The sequence below is a fragment of the Phyllobates terribilis genome, unplaced genomic scaffold (genome assembly GCF_046119375.1).
Source record: "Phyllobates terribilis strain yellow unplaced genomic scaffold, ASM4611937v1 Scaffold_3__8_contigs__length_932513732, whole genome shotgun sequence".
NCBI lineage: Eukaryota > Metazoa > Chordata > Amphibia > Anura > Dendrobatidae > Phyllobates > Phyllobates terribilis.
In genome coordinates this window covers 249,694,005-249,720,574 of record NW_027362763.1, presented here as the reverse complement: position 1 = coordinate 249,720,574, position 26,570 = coordinate 249,694,005, and the positions used below count along the sequence as shown (strand labels likewise).

The window sequence follows — 26,570 nt, the reverse complement described above, 5'->3', positions numbered from 1 at the left end:
CCATGCTGTGACTGCAAGAGCTGCCAAAATTTGGGAAAAACCCCACTAAGAATTTAAAGATACATGGAGCAGGGAAACAGTAATAAGGTACAACATGTTCCCATTAGAAAGGAGACGGTATGCAGTGAGTCCAACGGCTGACAATTTTAGGAAAAACATCACTAATAATTTAAAGACACATGGAGCAGGGCCACAGTAACAAGGTACAACATGTTCCCATTAGAAAGGAGAGGGTCTGCTATACAGTTATAGGGTATGCAGTGAGTCCAACGGCTGACAATTTTAGGAAAAACCCCACTAAGAATTTAAAGACACATGGAGCAGGGCCACAGTAACAAGTACGACATGTTCCCATTAGAAAGGAGAAAGGTTGCTATACAGTTATTGGGTATGCAGTGAGTCCAACGGCTGACAATTTTAGGAAAAACCCCACTAAGAATTTAAAGACACATGGAGCAAGGCCACAGTAACAAGTACAACATATTCCCATTAGAAAGGAGAGAGTCTGCTATACAGTTATAGGGTATGCAGTGAGTCCAACGACTGACAATTTTAGGAAAAACCCCACTAAGAATTTAAAGACACATGGAGCAGGGCCACAGTAACAAGTACGACATGTTCCCATTAGAAAGGAGAGGGTCTGCTATACAGTTATAGGGTATGCAGTGAGTCCAACGGCTGACAATTTTAGGAAAAACCCCACTAAGAATTTAAAGACACACAGAGCAGGGCCACAGTAACAAGTACAACATGTTCCCATTAGAAAGGAGAGAGTTTGCTATACAGTTATAGGGTATGCAGTGAGTCCAAAGGGTGACAATTTTAGGAAAAACCCCACTAAGACTTTAAAGACACATGGAGCAAGGCCACAGTAACAAGGAAAGACAAGTTCCCATTGGAAAGGAGAGGGTCTGCTATACAGTTATAGGGTATGCAGTGAGTCCAAAGGGTGACAATTTTCGGAAAAACCCCACTAAGAATTTAAAGACACATGGAGCAAGGCCACAGTAACAAGGAAAGACATGTTCCCATTGGAAAGGAGAGGGTCTGCTATACAGTTATAGGCTATGCAGTGAGTCCAATGGCTGACCAATTTTAGTAAAAACACCACTTAGAATTTAAAGACACATGGAGCAGGGCCACAGTAACAAGGTACAACATGTTCCCATTAGAAAGGAGAGGGTATGCTATACAGTTATAGGGTATGCAGTGAGTCCAAAGGCTGACTAATTTTAGTAAAAACCCCACTAAGAATTTAAAGACACATGGAGCAGGGCCACAGTAACAAGGTACGACATGTTCCCATTAGAAAGGAGAGGGTTTGCTATACAGTTATAGGGTATGTAGTGAGTCCAACGGCTGACAATTTTAGGAAAAACCCCACTAAGAATTTAAAGACACACAGAGCAGGGCCACAGTAACAAGTACGACATGTTCCCATTAGAAAGGAGAGAGTTTGCTATACAGTTATAGGGTATGCAGTGAGTCCAAAGGGTGACAATTTTAGGAAAAACCCCACTAAGAATTTAAAGACACATGGAGCAAGGCCACAGTAACAAGGAAAGACAAGTTCCCATTGGAAAGGAGAGGGTCTGCTATACAGTTATAGGGTATGCAGTGAGTCCAAAGGGTGACAATTTTAGGAAAAACCCCACTAAGAATTTAAAGACACATGGAGCAAGGCCACAGTAACAAGGAAAGACAAGTTCCCATTGGAAAGGAGAGGGTCTGCTATACAGTTATAGGGTATGCAGTGAGTCCAAAGGGTGACAATTTTAGGAAAAACCCCACTAAGAATTTAAAGACACATGGAGCAAGGCCACAGTAACAAGGAAAGACATGTTCCCATTGGAAAGGAGAGGGTCTGCTATACAGTTATAGGCTATGCAGTGAGTCCAATGGCTGACCAATTTTAGTAAAAACACCACTTAGAATTTAAAGACACATGGAGCAGGGCCACAGTAACAAGGTACGACATGTTCCCATTAGAAAGGAGAGGGTCTGCTATACAGTTATAGGGTATGCAGTGAGTCCAATGGCTGACTAATTTTAGTAAAAACCCCACTAAGAATTTAAAGACACATGGAGCAGGGCCACAGTAACAAGGTACGACATGTTCCCATTAGAAAGGAGAGGGTTTGCTATACAGTTATAGGGTATGTAGTGAGTCCAACGGCTGACAATTTTAGGAAAAACCCCACTAAGAATTTAAAGACACACAGAGCAGGGCCACAGTAACAAGGTACGACATGTTCCCATTAGAAAGGAGAGAGTCTGCTATACAGTTATAGGGTATGCAGTGAGTCCAACGGCTGACCAATTTTAGGAAAAACCCCACTAAGAATTTAAAGACACACAGAACAGGGCCACAGTAACGACAAATTCCCATTAGAAAGGAGAGAGTCTCCCATAGTATTGGCTTTTGCAGTGAATGCAAGGGTTGCCAAAAATTTGGAGGCACTTCAATGCCCCTTGGAAGAGACGTGGAGGAGGGCCTCATAAAAAAATGTTCCCATTAGAAAGGAGTGGGCCTCCTATACTTGTAATGCCCATGCACTAAGTGTATGGGCTGACAAACATTTACCCCTGGAGGGGTATACATGAACATGCTGTATAAAAAAAAAAAAATTTTATGGGCATCATAAACACCCTTTAAAAAAATTAGGTGGGTGTTGCATCACGGACCACCGTCACCCTTGTGATATGGTGGTGGAGGATGAGGAGATGGAGGAGGACAAGAGCAAATAGCCAAAATCAGGAAGCGTATACTCATGTGTGGGTGTGAAAAGGTGCACGGGAATACACCTCCCAAGAAAAGACACTGGATTGGAGTTTATGTTACGCTGCTATCAATCGGTGGTGTTGAGAAGTCTGGCCCAATCCAGCCCTTGTTCATTTTTATAAGAGTCAGCCTGTCAGCATTTTCAGTTGACAGGCGGATGCGCTTATCAGTTATAATTCCACCAGCGGCACTAAAAACCCGCTCTGATAAAACGCTGGCGGCAGGGCAGGCCAGGACCTCCAAGGCATAGAGAGCCAGTTCATTCCACGTATCCAGCTTGGATACTCAATAATTATAAGGCACAGCGGAATCATGGAGGACGTTGATATGGTCGGCAAGGTACTCCCTCAGCATCTTCCCAAACTTTGCACTCCTTGTGAGAGTACCTCGCACCTCAGGGCCTGTCCAATGGGAGGGTCTGAGAAAACTCTCCCAGAACTTTGACAGTGTTCCTCTGCTGGATTGAAGTTGTGTCTCTCTCGTCTGTACTCCTTCATTGTCCAATGAAGTGTGCCCTCTGCCGCCAGCGTTTTCAGATGGGAATTTTTTTAATAGTTCCGCAACAAGGGCCTTCTGGTACAGCCCCATTTTTGTAGACCTGTCCGCCTCAGGAATAAGAGATATAAAGTTCTCCTTGCAGCGTGGGTCTAGAAGTGTCACCAACCAGTAATTTTGAGAACGCGAGGGTCATGGCAAAGGCAGTGTAACATAAACTCGTCCATGCGTGCCAGACTACTAACAGGCAAGACTTCCGTGTCCTCACCAAGAGGATGACTGACCATGCTCTCCTCCTCCTCCTCCTCCTCTCTGTCCTCTGGCCATCCACGCTGAACAGACGGTATGACAACTGTGCAGGTAGTACCGTCTATAGTGCATGAAACTAGCTCCTGTCCATCCTCATTGTCACCCAATCCACGTTGGGATGAGATGAGGCTTGGCTGTGTGTAATCACCCTGTATGGTTCCTTGCTCGTGCTCTGCCTGCAATGCATCCTCTTTGATTGTGAGCAGAGAGCGTTTCAGAAGACAGAGAAGAGGGATGGTGACGCTAATTATGGCGTCATCGCCCCTCACCATCTTGGTGGAGTCCTCAAAGTTTTGGAGGATGGTACATATGTCTGACATCCATGTCCACTCCTGAGGTCTTATGTGTGGAGTCTGAACTGAATACCGACGGACTTGTTGATGCTGCTACTCAACAACTGCCCTCTTCTGCTCACAAATCCTTCCCAACATCTGCAGTGTAGAGTTACAACGCGTGGGGATGTCACACACCAGTCTGTGAGCCGGAAGCTCCAAACGCTGCTGAAACACTGCAAGGGCGGCAGAAGCTGTAGCTGACTTTCTAAAATGGCCAAACAGGCGGCATACTTTAACAAGCAGATCCGACAGCCTCGGGTAGGATTTGAGAAACCACTGAACCATAAGGTTAAGCACATGGGCCAGGCATGGTACGTGTGTGAGCTCGCCTCGCCTCAGAACCGCCACCAGGTTCCAGCCATTGTCACACACGACCATGCCTGGCTGTAGGTTCAGTGGTGTGAGCCACAGATCTGCCTGCTCTTTCAGAGCTGTCCACAACTCTTCAGCATTGTGCGGTTTTTCACCTAAGCATATTAGCTTCAGCACAGCCTGTTGCCGCTTGGCCGAGGCAGTGCTGCAGTGCTTCCAGCTTGTGACTGATGTGGTCATTTCGGAGATGGAGGCTGAAGAGGAGGAGGAGGCTGAGGAGGATGAGGTGCAGGAGCTGTAGACCGTGGGGGCAACCCTGATTGACCTAGGACCCGCAATCCTTGGTGTCGGGAGGACGTGTTCCGTCCCAAGGTCCGACTGGGTCCCGGCTTCCACTATGTTAACCCAGTGTGCCGTCAGCGAGATGTACTGTCCCTGCCCACAAGCACTTGTCCACGTATCCGGGGTTAGGTGAAGTTTACCAGTAACTGCTTTGTTGAGAGCACGGCTAATGTTTTGGGACACATGGTAGTGTAATGCGGGGACGGCACACCGGGAGAAATAGTGGTGGCTGGGGACCGAGTACCGAGGGACGGCCGCCGCCATCAGGTTGCGGAATGCTTCCGTCTCCACGAGCCTAAAAGGCAACATTTCGAGCGCAAGCAGTCATGAAATGTGAGAATTTAGTAGTGTGACCTGTGGGGCACTGGCTGCATATTTGAGCTTGCATGCCAAGGACTGGGGTATGGACAACTGAACACTGCGCTGGGACAAAGACATGGACGTGCTTCCTGATGCTGCTACTTGAGAGTAAGGAACGACAGGTGCAGGGCAGGAGGCATCTTCGCATGCACCATGGACAGGCTATTTGCTTGCATGGACAACAGCAAAAGAAGCAATGGTGCCATCCACAGACACTGTTCCTGGACCCTGGGGTTCGGCCCACAAAGTCGGGTGCTTTGCTGCCATGTGCCTGATCATGCTGGTGGTGGTCAGGCTGGTGTTTTGCCACCCCTGCTGATGCTGGTCTGGCAGGTGTTGCAAATGGCCTTTTTGGGGTTATTGGCAGAGTCTTTTAAAAACAACCAGACTCGGGAAGACCTAACAGTTGTAATGGCAACTTCCTTTGTGTTGGTGTTACGGGGAATGGTTGCCTGCCTTCTGTATGCAGCCACCACACTGCTTCTTCCTGCTTGTTGGGGTGCTCTGCCTCCCTCACCCTGTGTGCTGCTGTCCTCGCTCTGCATGTCCTCCTGCCAGGTTGGGTCAGTTACTATATCAACCACCACCTTGTCTTCCACTTCCTCACCCTGGTCCTCCTCCTGACTTTCTGGCAATTGTGTCTCATCATCGTCCACCTCTTGTGACACTTTCCCACCGTCACCTTCGTGTGACCGTGGCTGCGCAAATATTTGGGCATAGCTACACGCAATCTCCTCTTGCTCTGCTTTACGTGGACCGGGCGAGAGGCCCAGATCTATAAATTGAAAAGTGAACATCTCTTCAGAGTGTCCAAGTGTGGGATCAGTTGTCTCCGGGCACTCGGCATGGTGGGTGGAAAGAGGATCAGGGTGAAGAATATGCGGTCCAGACTCACGGCTACTGAGACTTGACCGTGTGGAAGACAGGGTGGTGGAAGCATTATCCGCTATCCAACCAACAACCTTTTGACACTGCTCTGGGTTCAATAGTGGTGTGCTGCGGTCCCCTAGAAATTGAGACAGGAAGGTCAGGCGAGAAGATGTGGGTGTTTGTTGTGGCACAATTTCGGCTTGCCCATGGCCTTGTCCTCAGCCTCTGCATGCACCATTACCATCACGTCCAGTTTCCCGTCCCTTGCCACGTGCCTTGCCCATTTTAAATGGAGGCCAGTATCTTCCACGCTCACTACAAATGACTGAGTTTGGAGCGAATTTATATGTGATCTGTGTGACGGAGAAAACAGAGTTTTAAATACCTGGCCTGTAGGTAAGTAGTTTGACCAGCAAACTGCTGTGAATTGCTTCATTGACACACTGAAAGAATTTTTTAATGGACGCCAGAAATGGCAGTATTTTCTGAAAACATATATGTGATCCATGTGACAGAGAAAACACAGTTTTACTTAGATGGATTTTTAGAGCTGTAATATGGAAACGACCTGGCTGCATTCTGCAGTGCCAACAAGCAAATGGCGCAGAAAAAACGTGTTCTCTGGATTGCTTTTTAAGCAAATAATGAGGATTAAGATGCAAAAAAAAATATTCCTGGCCCCTGAGACCTGGGCCTATTTCTAGAAATATCTAACAGCAGCAGCCGACAGAACTGGAATGGAGCCTCTTGTGCTATGTGCACTGCAGTCTGCTATATGCACTGCCTGCGTATATACACTGCCTGCCTGATATCTCTGCAGATGGATTAGTTAGTCCTCAAAAGGACTGTTTGTTAAGATGGATATGTGTAATGTACGGTTTTTCTCCCTACACTACCTAATATACAAGCAAATCTCTCCCTAGCTCAGCAGCACCTCTCCCTACACTGCCAGATTGCGGAGTAGACTGAGACAAGCATGGAGGCGCCAGGTCTGATATACACCTGATGACGCTGTGCGGCCAGCCAATCTCTGTAATGCCCACAACCAACATGGCCTGTTTTTCCAGCATTCCTCACATGTATTAAATCTGTCAAACAGTTGCAAATCATGTTCACGGAGCGACGAAAACGTAAAGTCCGAGCATTCTATAAATACTCGGTGCTCGGCCGAGTATACTCAGCGAAAGGGTTATCAAAACATACTCGCTCATCACTAGTTCATGTGTTGTGTATCTGACGTTGTATTTACCTATTCTTAAGACTTTCTAAGGACCTGATGATTTTTTGTATTATGTCCTGATACATAAAACCATAGAATTCAAAGAGGGTGTACTTGGTTTTTCTTATGACGGTACATAGTTTTATATATCTTTTAACTAAAGTAAAAAAGGAAACTGCATTACACTGTTGCATTGCACTTGCAGGCTAATTTCCTGATATCTCAGTGCTGACATACAGGATTACTACAAAACTGGGATTTGTTTCAGTAGTAAAATTGTCTGGACAGGTTCTTTTGAAACATATATGGTTTAAGCATAATATTGGCTTTAACTTTTCAAGTGTGCTCACTCTTCTGGCACGGTGTTACAGTTATTATTCACTTTCCATGATATGAGCTGCTGATAGCAGAGCTTTTAACTAAACAGGGACTGATTCTGCATTGGGCCTTGTTATAAAAATGAGCATCCTTCTAATTATTTTCTTGTGCTTTTCTCATGAACTATAAATAAATGTATAATATAAGAAGAAATGTTTAATTTAGCTTTTAGCATGGCAGGAAATATTAACAAGGCAAATTGGCCAGGATCCCTATGCTTCTCATGTATAACCCAACTTCTCCCTATACGTACTATTATTTTTCTACCTAGTAAAGACATACTTTCTTTATTACATTATCTAGGAAGCTTTGATAGAGAATACTAGCAGTGATCATATCAATACAGAGGAAACAACTGGCGCCTGCTGTGTATGGAGTGCGTTAATGTTACTTTATTAGGCAGAGCTGGATTGTATTAAAACAGCACCACCTACTGGATTTCTTATGAAATGCACAGTAACATTTCTTTCTAGAAAATATCAGGCATAATGTTTTCGATTTTACAAATTATTTCACAGCGGCTTTCAGAGGCATTAAATATGCTGTTGCTGCCAAAAGAAATTATGTTTAAAGCAGACCTAAGTATTACTCAGAACTTGACAATAACCCTCCCCAACCCCTCTGCCCCTGCATGTTGGACAGATGTATGGGCCCTTGTAGCGTTCTAAATCTTATAAGGACATACGAGTTGCCACCATTATGTAGTAATGTCCCCTCATCCTGGGCTCCTTCCTAGTATATATGTCCCCCATCCTGGGCCCATCCTAGTATATATGTCACCCATCCTGGTATATACATATATCCCCATCCTCGGCCCATCCTGGTATATAAGTCCCCCATCCTGGGCACATCCTGGTATATATGTTCACCATCTTGGTATATACTGTACATCACTCATCCTCGCCGCATTCTGGTATAGATGATAAGAGATCCTGGGCCGCATCCTGGGATATATATCCCCCACCTTGGTATATATGCTCCTTATCCTTGGCCCCTTTTCTGGTGTATATATACAGTATATCCTCACACTGGTATATGTCCCCCAATCTGCTGCTGTTCTTTAATGCATAGAAAAATAGGAAATGATTCTACTCACCTTCCCTTCGCTCCCCCGCCACACGGCGTCCTCTTCTGAAGCCGGCAGCTGCTTGTGACAGGAATGAATGATGTCACTGCCATGTGCCCCCAGTCACGTGACGCCTGCAATTGGCCAGCAGAGTGTATTGCGGCACATGGACCCCTGCGCCGCACTACACTTCAGCTGTATGAAGATATCTAGCACTGCCATCATTTCACTATTAGTAAGTAGTGGCACCCAGATGCACCCATCTACAGATCGGAGAAATCTGCTGAAGAGGTCTTCATGGAAGAATTGCGTCCATAAGCCATACCCTAAATATAAGAACAACGTCAAGTGACTCAACTATGCATGAAAACAGGAGGACCTGGGATGCAGAAAAATTGTAGGAGGTGCTGTGGGCTGATGAGTTATAATGCGAAATATTTGGCTGTAACAGAAGACAGTTTTTTTGAAAAAGGACTGGAGAGCAGTACTATAATAAGTGTCTGAGGGCAACAATGAAGCATGATGAAGGCTCCTTGAAAGGTTGTGGCAGAATTTCAGCAAACAGAGTTGGGGATTTGGTCATTATTAATGGTATCCTCAATGCTGAGAAATACAGGTAATATTGATACATCATGCAATATCATCAGGGAGGCATCTGATTGGCTCCAAGTTTATTCTGCAGCAGGACAATGATCCCAAACATACAGCCAATGTCATTAAGAACTGTCTTCAGTGTAAAGAAAAACAAGGAGTCCTGGAAGTGATTATATGACCCCCACAGATCTCTGATCTCAACATCATCGAGTCTTTGTGGAATTATATGAAAAGATAGAAGGTTTTCTGCAAGCCTACAACCACAGAAGATCTTTGCTTAGTTATCCAAGATGTTTGGAACAACCTTCCTGCCAAGTTCCTTCAAAAACAGTGTGCAAGTGTACCTAGAAGAATTGATGCTTTGATTCTGTTTTGAAGGCAAAAGGCAGTCACACCAAATATTGATTTGATTTACCGTATTTTTCGGGCTATAAGACGCACTGGACCATAAGTCTGCTGCTGACACTGTTATAGGGGTAATGTCCCTCAATTCTGTTAATATCCCCCATCCTGGTATATATGGCCCCTCCTTATCCTGATATGCATGGCACTCCTCATACAAATACTGGTATGTATTGCACCCTTCATCCTGGTATGCATGGCCCCCTTCATCCATCATCCTGGTATGTATGGCCCCCCTCATCCCTCTTCCTGGTATGTATGACACCCCTCATCCCTCATCCTGGTATGTATGGCCCCCCTCATCCCTCTTCCTGGTATGTATGGCACCCCTCATCCCTCTTCCTGGTATGTATGATACCCCTCATCCTGGTATGTATGGCACCCTTCATCCCTCTTCCTGGTATGTATGGTACCCCTCATCCTGGTATGTATGGCCTCCCTCATCCCTCTTCCTGATATGCTTGGCAACTCCTGACCCCCATCACTCTGCACACAAAAAATAAACAATTATACTCATCTCCTCTCTGCTCCACCGTTGCGTCCAGCTCTGCTGCCGACAGGGTTCTCACTGTGTGAGCCGCATATGGCATAACTGCCATGCGCCCTCACATTGTGAGATGGTGTGCCGGGAATAGTCACTGCTCCCCACACCGAGACTGTGTGGGGAGCAGTGACCTTTAACTCTCCTTAATAGCACGCATACTGTACCTGCAGTGCGGTTCCTGCTGCAGCCGGTGGTCACTTGTGCCCGCTATTAAAGACCATGAATATTGATGGTCTCTAATAGCGGGCAAACAGACCGCAGAGCCGCTGCAGGAGCCACGCTGCGGGTACAGTATGCGAGCTATTAAGGAAAATGAATATTCACAGCAGTGAATATTCATTTTCTTTAGCAGCGGGCACAGTGTAGGGTGCAGCAGCGGGGTACTGCCTCCTGTGCCCCTTTCCTCTGCCGCCGCAGCTCCCCCACACCACCCACAGCCACAGTATATACACTGCTCAAAAAAATAAAGGGAACACTTAAACAACAGAATATAACTCCAAGTAAATAAAACTTCTGTGAAATCAAACTGTCCACTTAGGAAGCGACACTGATTGACAATCAATTTCACATGCTGTTGTGCAAATGGAATAGACAATAGATGGAAATTCTTGGCAATTATCAAGACACACTCAATAAAGGAGTGCTTCTGCAGGTGGGGACCACAGACCACATCTCAGCACCAATGATTTCTGGCTGATGTTTTAGTCACTTTTGAAGGTTGGTTGTGCTTTCACACTCGTGGTGGCATGAGACGGATTCTACAACCCACAGAAGTTGCTCAGGTAGTGCAGCTCATCCAGGATGGCACATCAATGCGAGCTGTGGCAAGAAGGTTTGCTGTGTCTGTCAGCGTAGTGTCCAGAGGCTGGAGGCGCTACCAGGAGACAGGCCAGTACACCAGGAGACGTGGAGGGGGCCGGAGGAGGGCAACAACCCAGCAGCAGGACCGCTACCTCCGCCTTTGTGCAAGGAGGAACAGGAGGAGCACTGCCAGAGCCCTGCAAAATTACCTCCAGCAGGCCACAAATGTGCATGTGTCTGCACAAATGGTTAGAAACCAACTCCATGAGCGTGGTATGAGGGCCCGATGTCCACAGATGGGGGTTGTGCTCACAGCCCAACACCGTGCAGGACGCTTGGTATTTGCCACAGAACCCCAGGGTTGGCAAAGTCTCCACTGGCGCCCTGTGCTCTTCACAGATGAAAGCAGGTTCAAACTGAGCATATGTGACAGATGAGACAGAGTTTGGAGATGCCGTGGAGAGCGATCTGCTGCCTGCAACATCTTTCAGCATGACCGGTTTAGCAGTGGGTCAGTAATGGTGTGGGGTGGCATTTCTTTGGAGGGCCGCACAGCCCTCCATGTGCTCGCCAGAGGTAGCCTGACTGCCATTAGGTACAGAGATGAGATCCTCAGACCCCTTGTGAGACCATATGCTGGTGCGGTTGGCCCTGGGTTCCTCCTAATGAAGGACAATGCCAGACCTCATGTGGCTGGAGTGTGTCAGCAGTTCCTGCAAGATGAAGGTATTAAAGCTATGGACTGGCCAGCCCATTCCCCAGACCTGAATCCGATTGAGCACATCTGGGACATCATGTGTCGCTCCGTCCACCAACGTCACGTTGCACCACAGACTGTCCAGGAGTTGGCAGATGCTTTAGTCCAGGTCTGGGAGGAGATTCCACAGGAGACCATCCGCATCCTCATCAGGAGCATGCCCAGGCATTGTAGAGAGGTCATACAGGCACGTGGAGGCCACACACAATACTGAGCCTCATTTTGACTTGTTTTAAGGACATTACATCATGGTTGGATCAGCCTGTAGTGTGTTTTTCCACTTTAATTTTGGAGGTGACTACAAATCCAGGCATCCATTGGTTAATAAATTTGATTGCCATTGATGATTTTTGTGTGATTTTGTTGTCAGCACATTCAACTTTGTACAGAACAAAGTATTCAATGAGAATATTTCATTCATTTAGATCTAGGATGTGTTATTTCAGTGTTCCCTTTATTTTTTTGAGCAGTGTATATTTATATATATACTGTATATATATATATATATATCGGACTATAAGACGCATCCCCCACTGTCCTCCAAAATTTTGGAGGAAAAAAGTGCGTCTTTTAGTCCGGAAAAATACGGTAGATTTTTTTTTTGTTCATTCACTTTGCATTTTGTTAATTGATAAAAATAATCTGTTAACACTTCTACTTTTAAAAGCATTCTTGCTTTGCAGCATTTTTTTTAGCAAACCTGCCTAAACGTTTGCACAGTACTGTACCTTCAGTTATATTTTTTATTGACAGCAGGAGACGTTGATGTCCTTAACAGAATAATGTACAGTATAAAATTAGAAGAGATAACCCATAGTATTATCTAGAGAACGTTAAAGAGAACATGTCACCAGGTCAAAAGTGGCCATTTTTTACTACTTTTCAAAGCTTTTTATGACAGTTTTTTGCCATAAAAGCTTTGATTAATTAATGCTATAATCTATGGCCACTCTGAGTCTTGCTGAGTGAGGGATGATTTTTACAGTTCTCTACTCTGGTTAATAGAGGGGAGGTCACTCTTTTCTACTGAGCAAAAAATAGAAATGCTATCTGCAGGTTAAGGAGAATTTTACTATTATGATGTGTTTCTTCTTGATTTCATTTCAAAGCCTTAGGACGAGGAGATATTTCAAAAACATAAAAATATTTAAGTGGATGCATGGCATAAATTACAGTATACTATTTCTAGAATAATTTACCTGATTTACTTGGTTTTGTAAGGATGTCAGGAGTCCTTCCCTCTGTTCATCTTGTCCTTTTAAACAGGTGAGCACCAAGGACAGGAATGGATGCTGACTTAGCAAAGACATGCTTCATAGGAAATACACCAACATTAGTCTCATAGTTTAGCAAAAGTGTTATTATTTACTTTTTGCTCTTTAAGTTCCTGAAAAAGTTACAAACTCTAAACTGCTGTGGACAACTTGTAGAGATGATTGGATCTTTTGAGTTTCAAATTCGGTGACTTCGCCGAATTTCCCCCCCAAAATTTTAATTGTAGCGAATAAATTTGCATGAACCTCAATACTGGAAAGCTTTTAATTGCTTGGAAAATACACTGGGGGGTGGTTGAGGAGACAGAGGACCCTGTTGACCATAAGAGCTTATACTGTACAAGAGAGAGACCTACTCAGTGACTCTGAGGATGGAGAATGACTCTGCCATACAATCTGTACTCCAATCTGTACTGATCTGTGATGGCCCCTGCACTGACCACCACTGTACAAGGTATGATTATCTCTAAGATGTCATAACTATGGGGAATTATAGGGAGGCCCACACGACAACGCAAAATAACATTTGCCTGCTCTATGATGCTTCAGCAGTGTGGGAAATGGTGCAGGGCTACTTTTTTTCTTTTTGCATACTGCGAATCGAATCTCAGAATGTTCCAACTCGCGTGAATCCTTGAATTTCAGAAAATTCGACTCAAACTTGACCCTCCAAGGATCGATCCACTCATCTCTGACAACTTTACTTGACAAAGAGAATTGCTATGGGAATACATTAATATACTCATATGTCTGTGATCTCTTAATCACAGAGTTTACTATCAGTTCCATTAACACAATAGAAAGAAAAATGAACAAATACTGTTGTCATATACAATTGTTTCTTCTTATGTATCCATATAATTATATTACATATTGGAACAATGTTATAGTATCATCATTATGTCTCAGTACAGCACAAGGTAATGAATGTGCCTGAGGTTTAGCGTCCCATAATATTTTGACTACTTCGTAATTTACCTTTTTTGCTTTTGCCTATCTTTTTCTTTTTTTGAGGATGACCCCAAGTGCTGTCCTTTCTCCAGTTCTTCTCCTGCTGCCTTTAGTACTCTGCCTTGGACTGAGGTAGGTAATTTAGCAATTAAAGGTGCCACAAGCCAGACACCCCTACGTTCAGAAGAGCTGCATAAAAAGAATTATACATTGTTAAAGAACAATAAACTACTACATAATTGATCATACAAGAAAATGATTTTACAAAATATTGTACATTATCATCTAATAGTGGGCAGCTACATTAATTTCTCCCATGCATTAATAGGAACCTGTCAGAAGGAGTTTCCCCTTTGGTTCACCACTAAAGCTGTACATGCCTCCTTGTAAACCTTCTAGTCATGCCCTTATTGTAAAGCTCCAGCTGACAAAAATAGCTTTTTAATGGCTTTGGGCACCTAATGCACAATATTTCCACTAATCACTAGAACGACGCCTCATCGCACTGTAGGGGGTGACAAGGACTGTCACGTGCCTGCCCTCCTGAAAGACAATGGTTCAGACATGTGATTGTATTGTACTTTCATGACTGTGGTTTTATTGTGTTTTTATAGTAATCTGAAATATGAAAATGCATAGAATTTTATAGACTCTAATGTTATGTGATTAATGTACAAGATTATTAGGTTATTAGTAGTGTTGAGCCACCCCCGTAGTGTTCGGGTTCGGTTCGGTTCGTCGAACACCGGGATGTTCGAGGAACTGTTCGTCGAACTGTTCGTCGAACACCTTAGAACACCGTCGAACACCGTTAAAAGCAATGGCAGGCAAACAAAAACACATAGAAACACATAGAAAACACCTTCAAAGGTGTCCAAAAGCTGACAAACTGCTCAGAAGACGCTCTCTTTAAAAAAGCCGGCCGGCAATTCAGCAGCGGCATACACCGGTACCCGACAATTTAGACAAGAAGGAATAGAGCATCACACATAGATTAGATAGATAGAAACATGTCAGTCACACATATAAGAAGCAGAGTGACAGTGTTGGTTACTGTACTTGTCATTTAGTGTAAAGGATTTATTAAAAAAAATATTAGTGTTTTCATGCACCGTCTCTTTAAAAAAGCCGGCCGGCAATTCAGCAGCGGTACCCGACAATTTAGAACAGAAAGAATAGAGCTTCACACATAGATTAGATAGATAGAAACATGTCAGTCACATATATAATAAGTACAGTGACAGTGTTTCTTACTGTACTTGTCATTTAGTGTAAAGTATTTATTAAAAAAAATATTAGTGTTTTCATTCACCGTCTCTTTAAAAAAGCCGGCCGGCAATTCAGCATCTGTACCCGACAATTTAGAACAGAAAGAATAGAGCATCACACATAGATTAGATAGATAGAAACATGTCAGTCACATATATAAGAAGTACAGTGATAGTGTTGGTTACTGTACTTGTCATTTAGTGTTAAAATAAAGGATTTATTAAAAAAAAAATTGGCGTGGGGTTCCCCGTAATTTTAGGCTCTAGCGGAGGTTAAGCAGACGGCTGGGGCAGATGTTTGAAGCCTGGGAAGGGGGTAATACCCATGGAGCTTCCCAGGCTACTAATATCAGCCCCCCGCTGAATACCTAGCCTTTAGTAGCTATTAAAATGGGGGACCCCCCAAAAAAAATGACGTGGGGTCCCCCCTATTTTAATAGCTAGCAAAGGCTAGGCAGACAGCTGGGGGCTGATATTAATAGCCCAGGAAGGGTGCCATGAATATTGGCCCCCTTCCAGGCTAGAAACACCAGCCGTCAGCCGTCCCAGAAATGGCGCATCCATAGGATGCGCCAATTCTGGCACTTAGCCTCGCTCTTCCCACTGCCCTGTAGCGGTGGCAGTGGGGTAATAGGGCTGGGGTTGATGTCAGCTTATAATGCCTGCTGACATCAAGCCCAGGTTAGTAATGGAGAGGCGTCTATAAGACACCCCCATTACTAACCCCATAGTCAAAGTTAAAAAAAAAACACAAACAGCCAGAATAAAGTCCTTTAATTGAAATAAACACACAATTCTTTATTGTTCTAAATTAAACCATACTTACCATCGCCCATTCCAGCTGAAGCCAACGATCTCCTGCAATAAAAGAAAAATAATAAAGCAACATCATCCTTACCTTTCCATGGTTCCCACGACAGCTTCAGCTCTGCTACATCGAGATGACAGGCTGGACCACAGCAGAAAGCTGCCATCCAGCCTGTCATCCCGCGGACACTGAGAAGCGCAGGCATGCTTGAGCTCCTCAGTGTCTCTCTGTGACGGCATCCAGATGAGCCGAGGTCATGTCCAATGATCTCAGCTCACCTCATGTACGTCACTGACAGCGTGGGAAAATTCTCACGCTGTAGCGCTGAGTGCAGGAGAATTTTCCCACGCTGTCAGTGACGTACATGAGGTGAGCTGAGATCATTGGACATGAGCTCACCTCATGTACGTCACTGACAGCGTGGGAGAATTCTCACGCTGTAGCGCTGAGTGCAGGAGAATTTTCCCACGCTGTCAGTGACGTGCATGAGGTGAGCTCATTTCCAATGATCTCAGCTCACCTCATGTACGTCACTGACAGCGTGGGAGAATTCACACGCTGAAGCGCTGAGTGCAGGAGAATTTTCCCACGCTGTCAGTGACGTGCATGAGGTGAGCCGAGTTCATTGGACATGACCTCGGCTCATCTGGATACCGTCACAGCCAGACACTGAGGAGCGCAGGCATGCTGGACCCAAATATAGTGCGAAGCTCCACGTCAATTTTTTTTAAATTATTTAATGAAATAATTAAACAAAAAAAAGAGCTTCCCTATATTGTTGTGTCCGGCCAGGTACAAATAGGCAGCTGGTGGTTGGGGGCAGCCCGGTCCTGCCTGCTGTACCTGGCTGGACACAAATATAGTGCGAAGACCCAAGTTCATTTTTTTTTAATTATTTCATGAAATAATTTAAAAAAAAAGGGCTTCCCTATATTGTTGTGTCCGGCCAGGTACAAATAGGCAGCTGGTGGTTGGGGGCAGCCCGTTCCTGCCTGCTGTACCTGGCTGGACACAAATATAGGGCGAAGCCCCACATCAATTTTTTTTTAATTATTTCATGAAATAATTAAAAAAAAAGGGCTTCCCTATATTGTTGTGTCCGGCCAGGTACAAATAGGCAGCTGGTGGTTGGGAGCAACCCGATCCTGCCTGCTGTACCTGACTGGACACAAATATAGTGCGAAGCCCCACGTCAATTTTTTTTTAATTATTTCATGAATTTCCTGAAATAATTGAAAAAAATTGAAGTGGGGCTTCGCACTATATTTGTGTCCAGCCAGGTACAGCAGGCAGGAACGGACTGCCCCCAACCACCAGCTGGCTATTTGTACCTGGCCGGACACAACAATATAGGGAAGGCTTTTTTTTCTTAACTATTTCATGAATTTCATGAAATAATTAAAAAAAAAATACGTGGGCTTCGCCTTATTTTTGTGTCCAGCCAGGTACAACTAGGCAGCTGGGGGCTGGAATCCGCAGTGCAGGGAGGCCCAAGCTTTCTGCCCCCCCCGCTGCAAATTGCAGTCCGCAGCCACCCCGGAAAATGGCGCGTTCATAGAAGCTCCATCTTCTGGCGCTGTATCCAACTCATCCAGGGCCCTGGTGCGGTGGCTCACTGGGTAATAAAGGGGTTAGGGCCAGCTTGGTATTATCAGCTGCCCCTAAGCCCGAAATTCATGGAGTCACGCCAATATTAGACATGACCACCATGAATTTCTAGTAAAGTATTTAAAAAAACCACAACACCCAGAAAAAAGTCCTTTAATTGAAATAAACACACAATTCTTTATTGGTCTAAATTAAACCATACTTACCATCACGCCCATTCCAGCTGAAGCCAACAATCTCCTGAAATAAAAGAAAAATAATAAAGCAACATCATCCTTACCTTTCCATGGTTCCCACGACAGCTTCAGCTCTGCTACATCGAGATGACAGGCTGGACCGCAGCAGAAAGCTGCCATCCAGCCTGTCATCCCGCCGACACTGAGAAGCGCAGGCTTGCTTGCGCTCCTCAGTGTCTCTCTGTTACGGCATCCAGATGAGCCGAGTTCATGTCCAATGAACTCGGCTCACCTCATGCACATCACTGACAGCGTGGGAAAATTCTCCTGCACTCAGCGCTTCAGCGTGAGAATTCTCCCACGCTGTCAGTGACGTGCATGAGGTGAGCTCATGTCCAATGAACTCAGCTCACCTCATGCACGTCACTGACAGCGTGGGAGAATTCTCACGCTGAAGCGCTGAGTGCAGGAGAATTTTCCCACGCTGTCAGTGACGTACATGAGGTGAGCTGAGTTCATTGGACATGATCTCGGCTCATCTGGATGCCGTCACAGCCAGACACTGAGGAGCGCAAGCATGCCTGCGCTTCTCAGTGTCTGCAGCATGGCAAGCTGGATGGCAGCTTTCTGCTGCGATCCAGCCTGTCATGTCAATGTAGAAGAGCTAGAGCCATCCTGGGAACCAAGGAAAGGTAAGGATGACGTTGGTTTATTATTTTATTTTTATTGCAGGAGATCGTTGGCTTCAGCTGGAATGGGCGTGATGGTAAGTATGGTTTAATTTACAACAATAAAGAATTGTGTGTTTATTTCAATTAAAGGACTTTATTCTGGGTGTTGTGTTGTTTTTTCTTAACTTTGACTATGGGGTTAGTAATGGGGGTGTCTTATAGACGCCTCTCCATTACTAACCTGGGCTTGATTTCAGCTGGCATTATAAGCTGACATCAACCCCAGCCCTATTACCCCACTGCCACCGCTACAGGGCAGTGGGAAGAGCGATGCTAAGTGCCAGAATTGGCGCATCCCATGGATGCGCCATTTCTGGGGCCGCTGACGGCTGGTGTTTCTAGCCTGGGAGGGTGCCAATATTCATGGCACCCTTCCTGGGCTATTAATATCAGCCCCCAGCTGTCTGCCTAGCCTTTGCTAGCTATTAGAATAGGGGGGACCCCACGTCATTTTTTGGGGGGATCCCCCATTTTAATAGCTAGTAAAGGCTAGGTATTCAGCTGGGGGCTGATATTAGTAGCCTGGGAAGCTCCGTGGGTATTACCCCCTTCCCAGGCTTCAAATATCTGCCCCAGCCGTTTGCTTAACCTCCGCTAGAGAAAAAAATTACGGGGAACCCCACGCCAATTTTTTTTTTAATAAATCCTTTATTTTAACACTAAATGACAAGTACAGTAATCAACACTATCACTGTACTTATTATATATGTGACTGACATGTTTCTATCTAATCTATGTGTGATGCTCTATTCTTTCTGTTCTAAATTGTCGGGTACCGGTGTATGCCGCTGCTGAATTGCCGGCTTTTCATGTTTCACTGTGAGCACTGTTCCCATCGATTTGGGCAACCACTGTAATGCCACAACCACCATGGCTGTGGCATTACAGTGAGTGGCAGACAATCCCTGCATGATTGGTGCTCTAAATAGCGCCAGACATGCAGGACACGCTTTTGGTGCACGAACAGTTATCGAACATAACCTCGAACAGCCGAATATTTTGCAAATCGTTCGGGTTCGTCGAACAACTCGAACACCGCCCAAAACAGCTCGAATTTGAGATTGGCGAACAGTTCTAGTCGAACACCGCTCATCTCTAGTTATTAGGTCATTGTAATGTAATGTATAATGTGCAGTGAATAGGGAAAGCAGAGAGTTAGGTTTAAGACATAAGGTATAGCATAAGGCTTAGAGGTTAGATTAAGAAAGGGAGATATGCAGATATGCAGTGGTGGACATATACAGTGAAGGAAATAATTATTTGATCCCTTGCTGTTTTTGTAAGTTTGCCCACTGACAAAGACATGAACAGTCTATAATTTTAAGAGTAGGTTCATTTTAACATTGAGATAGAATATCCCCCAAAAAATCAAGAAAATCACATTGTATAAATTAGATAAATTTATTTGCATTTTGCAGTAAGAAATAAGTATTTGATCCAATACAAACAATTATGAGTTCTGGCTCCTACAGACAAGTTAGATGTTCCTAATAAACTTGTTACCTGCTTTAAAGACAGCTGTCTTACATAGTCACCTGTATAAAAGACTCCTGTCCATAGACTCAATTAATCAGTCAGACTCTAACCTCTACAACATGGGCAAGACCAAAGAGCTTTCTAAGGATGTCAGGGACAAGATCATAGACCTGCACAAAGCTGGAATGGGCTACAAAACCATAAGCAAGATGCTGGGTGAGAAGGTGACAACTATTGGTGCAATAGTAGGAAAATGGAAGTAATACAAAATGACTGTCAATTGACATCGATCTGGGGCACCATGCAAAATCTCACCTCGTGGGGTATCCTTGAACATGAGGAAGGTGAGAGATCAGCCTAAAACAACACGGGGGAACTTGTTAATGATCTCAAGGCAGCTGGGACGACAGTCACCAAGAAAACCATTGGTAACACATTACGCTTTAAAGGTTTAAAATCCTGCACCGTACTGAAGGGAAGATGGATGGGGTCATGTATCGCGAGATTTTGGCCAACAACCACCTTCCCTCAGTAAGAGCATTGAAGATGGGTCGTTGCTGGGTCTTCCAGCAAGACAATGACCCAAAACATACAGCCAAGGCAACAAAGGAGTGGCTCAAAAAGAAGCACAGTAAGGTCATGGAGTGGCCTAGCCAGTCTACAGACCTTAATCCCATAGAAAACTTATGGAGGGAGTTGAAGCTCCGAGTTGCCAAGCGACAGCCTCAAAATCTGAATGATTTAGAGATGATCTGCAAAGAGAAGTGGACCAAAATTCCTCCTGACATGTGCGCAAACTTCATCATCAACTACAAAAAACATCTGACAAATGTGCTTGCCAACAAGGGTTTTGCCACCAAGTATTAAGTGTTGTTTGCCAGAAGAATCAAACACTTATTTCTCACTGCAAAATGAAAATACATTTATCTAATTTATACAATGTGATTTTCTTGATTTTTTGGGGATATTCTATCTCTCAATGTTAAAATTAACCTACCCTTAAAATTATAGACTGTTCATGTCTTTGTCAGTGGGCAAACATACAAAAACAGCAAGGGATCAAATAATTATTTCCTTCACTGTAAGTTAAGTAGGCGAATGGTTACATTTCCCCAGCAACAGATTGCTGGGGACAGACAGACTAGGTTAGGATGTAGTTAATGTGCTTGGGACCAGACCAGCATGGGAGGGGAAAGGGGCAGCTGAAAAGAGAGAGCATTTCCTGGTTCAGTCAGTTGTAGTCTAGGACAGTGAAAGGTTCAAGTGGTAAGTTCATGCACAAGCTGCAGTGGACACTACCAGTAAATATCATTCGGGCAGTATGAGGTCTCAGCAGAAGTCTTGTGGAAATCCCTGTGAGGTCCGAGGCCTGTGGCCCTGAGAAGGCACTGGAATGCGTATCTTATTCTCTTTAATGCGGAAGACACCAGACGGGGAAAAACGTGAGAGAACAGTAGCGAATCTAAGAAAAGCTGCATTGTCAAATGGGGAGTACCAAAGGCCAACAGAAGCTGATGAGGTAGGGACAGTATGAGTGGAATGGAGGCAAAGCCTTACAATGTACTGTGTGAATGGAACAACAATAGGAGGGTGCTGCACCCGATACTGCATGTTGCAGACTGTTGTATCTGAACTGTCCAGTAAAATTAAACTTGTTTTAACAAACGAAGTGTCTCCTAATGTGTGTATGGATGATCCTGGACCCATGGACATGTTTGAGGCAAAGGATTGATTCTAGCCTACAAGTGATTGCAGAGCGAACCTTACAGCACTGCATACATGGAATAAAACACTGTATGTTAGTGAGGGTCAGGGTGAAGATAAGCTGCAGCTCGCCCACAGCACCATCCCTGATCCCCGATTCACGACTGTCACATTAATTTGGCTGTAATCACACCCAGAGATTTGATTCATGTGCCACCAACAAGATTTTTAGTATACAGTGTCAATTTTAGGACATGATCAGATATCAAAATCAAACATCAGAATGATGTCAGTTTGAGGCTAAATACCCTGTCTGACAAGTGAGTCTTACAAGGGATTCTGACAAGTGATTCTAACAAGTGATCCTGACAAGTGATCTTGACAAGTGATTCGGACAAGTGATTTTGACAAGTGACTTTTACAACTGTAATAATAATAATAATAAAATATTCACTGTTCGCTGATGGGACTTAGCTAAGTGTTCTATTTGTTTATATGATTTTCAGTGCAAACCATGTCTGAAACTGATTGGGACTTTCAGAAATACCTCCTGCAAGCTGAATTCAAATGATGTTTGATTTTGATGTGTGAGTCTGATGTGTGACTTTCTTCAAACATCAGAATCAGCATCACAATGACTTTTAGTCACCCTGAGTATTTTCATGGTTGATCTCATAAGACAAGAAAAGCTACTAATCATTATCTCTTGACTGGATAGCTTAATGGTAAGGCATCAGCCTCTGAAACTACAATGTCTGGGTTCAAATCCCATTGGAATGATATGTATTTTTTTGTAATTATGCCTATTTAGCACACAAACTACAGGGGTGTTTTACTTTTAATATCTAAATCTAACATATTCTGATTGTCATCCTGACATGTTAAGAGTTTCAGACGTGCTGTTTATTTGCATGGTAAATTACATAGCCAAAGTAAATTGGTAAATTTTATCATTAGACTCCTTTAAGAAATTATGAAAATGTACAGTCACTTGGAAATAGATATGTAGTAAATTAGCACCTCCCAATTTACTTTGGCTATGTAATTTACCATGCAAATAGACAGCGTGTCTGAAACTCTTAACACATCAGGATGACAATCAGAATGTCAGATATTAAAAGTAAAACACCCCTGTAGTTTGTGTGTTAAATAACTACAAAAAAAATAATAACAACATTAATATTGGGATTTGAACCAAGTCATTGTAGTTTCAGAGGTTGATGCCTTACCATTGAGCTATCCAGTCAAGAGATACTGACTAGGAGCTTTTCATGTCTTATGAGATCAACCATGAAAATACTCAGGGTGACTAAAAGTCATTATGATTCTGATTCTGATGTTTGAAGAAAGTCACAGATCAGACTCACACATCAAAATCAATCATCATCTGAGTTTGGCTTGGGGGAGGTATTTCTGAAAGTCCCAATCAGTTACAGACTAGGTTTGCACTGAAAATCATATAAAAAAAATAGAACACTTAGCTTTTCTCAACTGATTTTATAGGTCAGTGGTTAGTGCACTGGCTTCTAGACGTAGAGTTTTGGGTTTATGTCCCATCAGCGAACAGTGAATTTTTTTTTACTATTATTACAGTTGTAAAAGTCACATGTCAGAATCGCATGTCAGAATCATGACGCGCCCCCTGGGCCAGTGCTGTAGGGGATACCCGGAGCCGGATCTGGATGGGGGTAGTAGTCCTTGTGGCGGTGACCCGGTCCGTGCCCAGGGTGTCAAACTAAGTGGCAGTCTATGGCAGTAGATGTTACTTTGATTGTTCTTTAGTGTCGACTACGCCACCCGTTGATTTGCGGTCACTACGGCCGCCGCTGCAGCAGGGTCCGCTGAGGCTGGTGGTGTGTGTGCAGCTCAGGTAGTATAACCCCCAACGGGAGGGGTATAGCCTCAGGGGGTCAGTTGCAGAGGATGGTGGTTGTGGAGGTGCAGTGAGGATGGTATTGAAACTCAGAGTCGGGCTGTGCAGTTCAGGGTTTTTACTTACTGCTTTTGTGTTGGTCACTCCGGCCTTGAGTGACCGCCCGAGCTGTGCTGCGTCCACCAGGTCCTGGACTCGGCCAACCCCCAGGTGATTCTGGAGCGTGTTCCTGAGCTCCCTTTCTGACTTGTCCTTCTCTCTGGCCTTCCCCACCAGGGATCCACCTAAGTCCGGCTCCCTCGGGCCTCTTGTTGGTAAAACCCTTGTCTCTGGGTTCCCTGACCCTATTCTTGGTTTGCCTTCCGGGTGGATTTAGTGGGTGGTCGTGGCAGATCCTGCCCACGACCTCCGGTCTCTGGCTAAGGATTAGTGCCCTCCACCAGCTTGGGATCCGGTACCCTTGTGCCAACTCTTCACCCTCTGGTCTAATTTTGGGTTCTTGGAGTTCCCTCTTCTCCCCCTCTGGGTCCTTCTTTTCTCCTCTCTCTCACTCTCTTGGCCTTGGAGCTGGCTGAGCTGCTCTGCTTGTCTGACCAAACCTCTACAAAAGACCGGCTGTTGACTTTCAGACCAAACCTCTACAAAAGACCCTGTTCTAAGATGGTTCCCACCTTATATACTCCCTCTATGTGTGAGCTCAGGTGACCAGCACCCAATGAGCTCCTAGCATTACCCAGACTGCTCCCCCTATCTGCCCCTACACTACTGGGATGTTCCAACCCCCTCCCACTCCAGCCAGGGACAGACACTATCGTACCTGCACATATACCTAGTGGGAGTACCATTGGTCTGTCCCCCGGAAATGGGATGTGTGTAGTGCATGCAGCCTACTGAGCTCAGTTCCACACTCCATCCTTACCCGGGAGTGGAATACCACACCTCTGGCTGAGGTGCAATACCCCTGTAGCAGCCGAATCCTCAGGGTGCTACAATCAGATCTCAGAATCAGTTGTCAGACAGGGTATTTAGCCTCAAACTGACATCATTCTGATTTTTGATTTTGATATCTGATCATGTCCTAAAATGGACACTGTACTAGTACTAGAAACAATAGGTTGGTACAGTTAGTGGCACAACAAGGTACATGCCCCATAACTAATAGAGATGCTTTGCATAAAAAAAAAACTTTTTTTGCAAGCTTCCTTACACGGGTTTCCATATGTTGGGTATGGATTATGGATATGGGTTGTCCGGTACTTTTAAGAAAAATGGCAGTGTGTTTTAATGATACATACAAGCTTCTTTCTAATTACCTTGCGCTGTTGATACTGCCTGTGAGCGGCGCTATGGGTGGCCGCTCACAGGCAGCATGGTTACCTCTTGATTTTATAAAACATCCTACTTTTGCCCAAGTCTTTTTAAAATCCAAGAATACTTATTTAAGTTAGACCATGCGGACAAGAAAGCAGATTGGTTCACATCTCTGCTATTTGATCCCATTTTAAAGAATGTGGCTGTTACCATAATATGAATATGCATACAATATTAGCCAGGTTAAAACTACTAAATTACAAGGAGAAACCAGCCTTACCACTAGAGTATCAGGTCGGTCTGTAATCTGTCAGTGTCAGGGGCAGACATATCATTAGTACAACCTGGGGCCCAAGAGTATTTTCACTTCCAAAACAGGTGGAATTGTGTATTATGATGAGCTATTGGACTACAAAGGACCCATACATTGTTCTTGCACAGGGGCCCTCTCCGGTCTGTGTCCACCAGTGGTCAGTGTGTACCTGAGGAAGGCTGACTTCACATTTTGTCTTGTGTTGTTGGTCTCGACACGTGATCCACAGTTGGCATTGAAGAGACCACTAGCAGAATTATTGGGGCTGCTGCTCAGTTCAGCGGACTGCTGGAATACTTCTATGGTGGCCTTTGCAATATTATCCAGAAGTGCATTCATCTCAGTCACTGAGCTGGAGCCCTGAAAATGCATTATAATTATGGTTTAATAGTGCTGCTGTCATAAGTGTCTAATTAAAAAGTCATGATTTCTATTACATACAATGTTATGTGGAGTCTAGAGATAAAGTACTAACAGGTTCCTTCATGCATTGCTTGATCATCAGCTGAATCTCCAGCCATGACTGCCTGAGTGTCCACTGGTCAAGGTTCTAGTAAATGGAGAAAATATGAGCAATTATTTACAGAAAAGTCTACAGCTGATTCTAGCACACAAAGTATTGCTACACAATGGGAAAACCGGTGCAAAAAGTAATAAATGTGTAAATAAATCACTGATTATACACATGATAGGACAGAAGGTCTAAACATTGAGCTTGGGACAAGGTCACACTGAGAAGGTTTCCTTCAATTCATGTGCCTGTTTTATCAAATTGAAAACCCCAGAGGCTACATGAGCTGCTGTTTTCAACAACATTGCATTGGCATCAGTGCTATTTTGTCTTCACTTACACTTATAATCGTAACAACTTTGTAAGTCACATGTATTCTTTATATATTACTGTTTTTTCATGCTTCACTTTTGGCACTATTTTCCTTCTATAAGGCTGATGACATGCAGTATGGATAAGGGTGTGCCGTTCCGCCACATACCGCCCATAGTTTACCACAAATTATAATGGCTCTTTGACAAGTACAGGTGAAGCAAATGGTTATGAATGGTCAACAAACAGCATGTGGTATTATTAGGCTGGAGATGTAATTGGTTACATTTGAAAAAAGTTTATAAGCCTTAAAGAGAACCTGTCAGCAGGAGTTAACACTATAAAATAAAGGCATGGCCATAATGGCACTGTTATACTGATTAAATTGATACCTTTGATGAAGGAATCCAATCTGTAGTTCTTGTTTAATCAGTTCGAAGTTTTATTCTAATGATATTTGGGTGCATAGGGCAGGACTGTGGGTAGGGTCTTCTCCTCCTGCTATCTGCCTGCCTCCGTTGTTCCAATGAAAAGTAGCTGATTTATCAAGGACTTGCCTCTTGTTTAAAATTTTGCGCCGCCGCTGTCATTGGCGGGCGGTGCATGCGCAGTTTTATTTCGTAGCCGTTTTTCTGATCTTTAATAAAGGGACACAAGTGGAGGAGCATGAGCAGATTGACGAGCCGAG

At 44.3% G+C, this 26,570-nt stretch overlaps 1 protein-coding gene across 1 annotated transcript in view; it reads right to left on the bottom strand.

Moving 5' to 3' along the window:
- MED12L (mediator complex subunit 12L) overlaps window positions 1–26,570 on the bottom strand; it is a 981,938-nt gene that overhangs the window by 180,897 nt on the left and 774,471 nt on the right. Inside the window, exons 29-32 of the mRNA XM_073674721.1 lie at window positions 25,535–25,609; window positions 25,229–25,419; window positions 13,819–13,980; window positions 12,766–12,877 (exon numbers count right to left, since the gene is read on the bottom strand). Coding sequence (XP_073530822.1) covers window positions 12,766–12,877; window positions 13,819–13,980; window positions 25,229–25,419; window positions 25,535–25,609 — 540 coding nt within the window. The remainder of the gene's footprint in view (window positions 1–12,765; window positions 12,878–13,818; window positions 13,981–25,228; window positions 25,420–25,534; window positions 25,610–26,570) is intronic.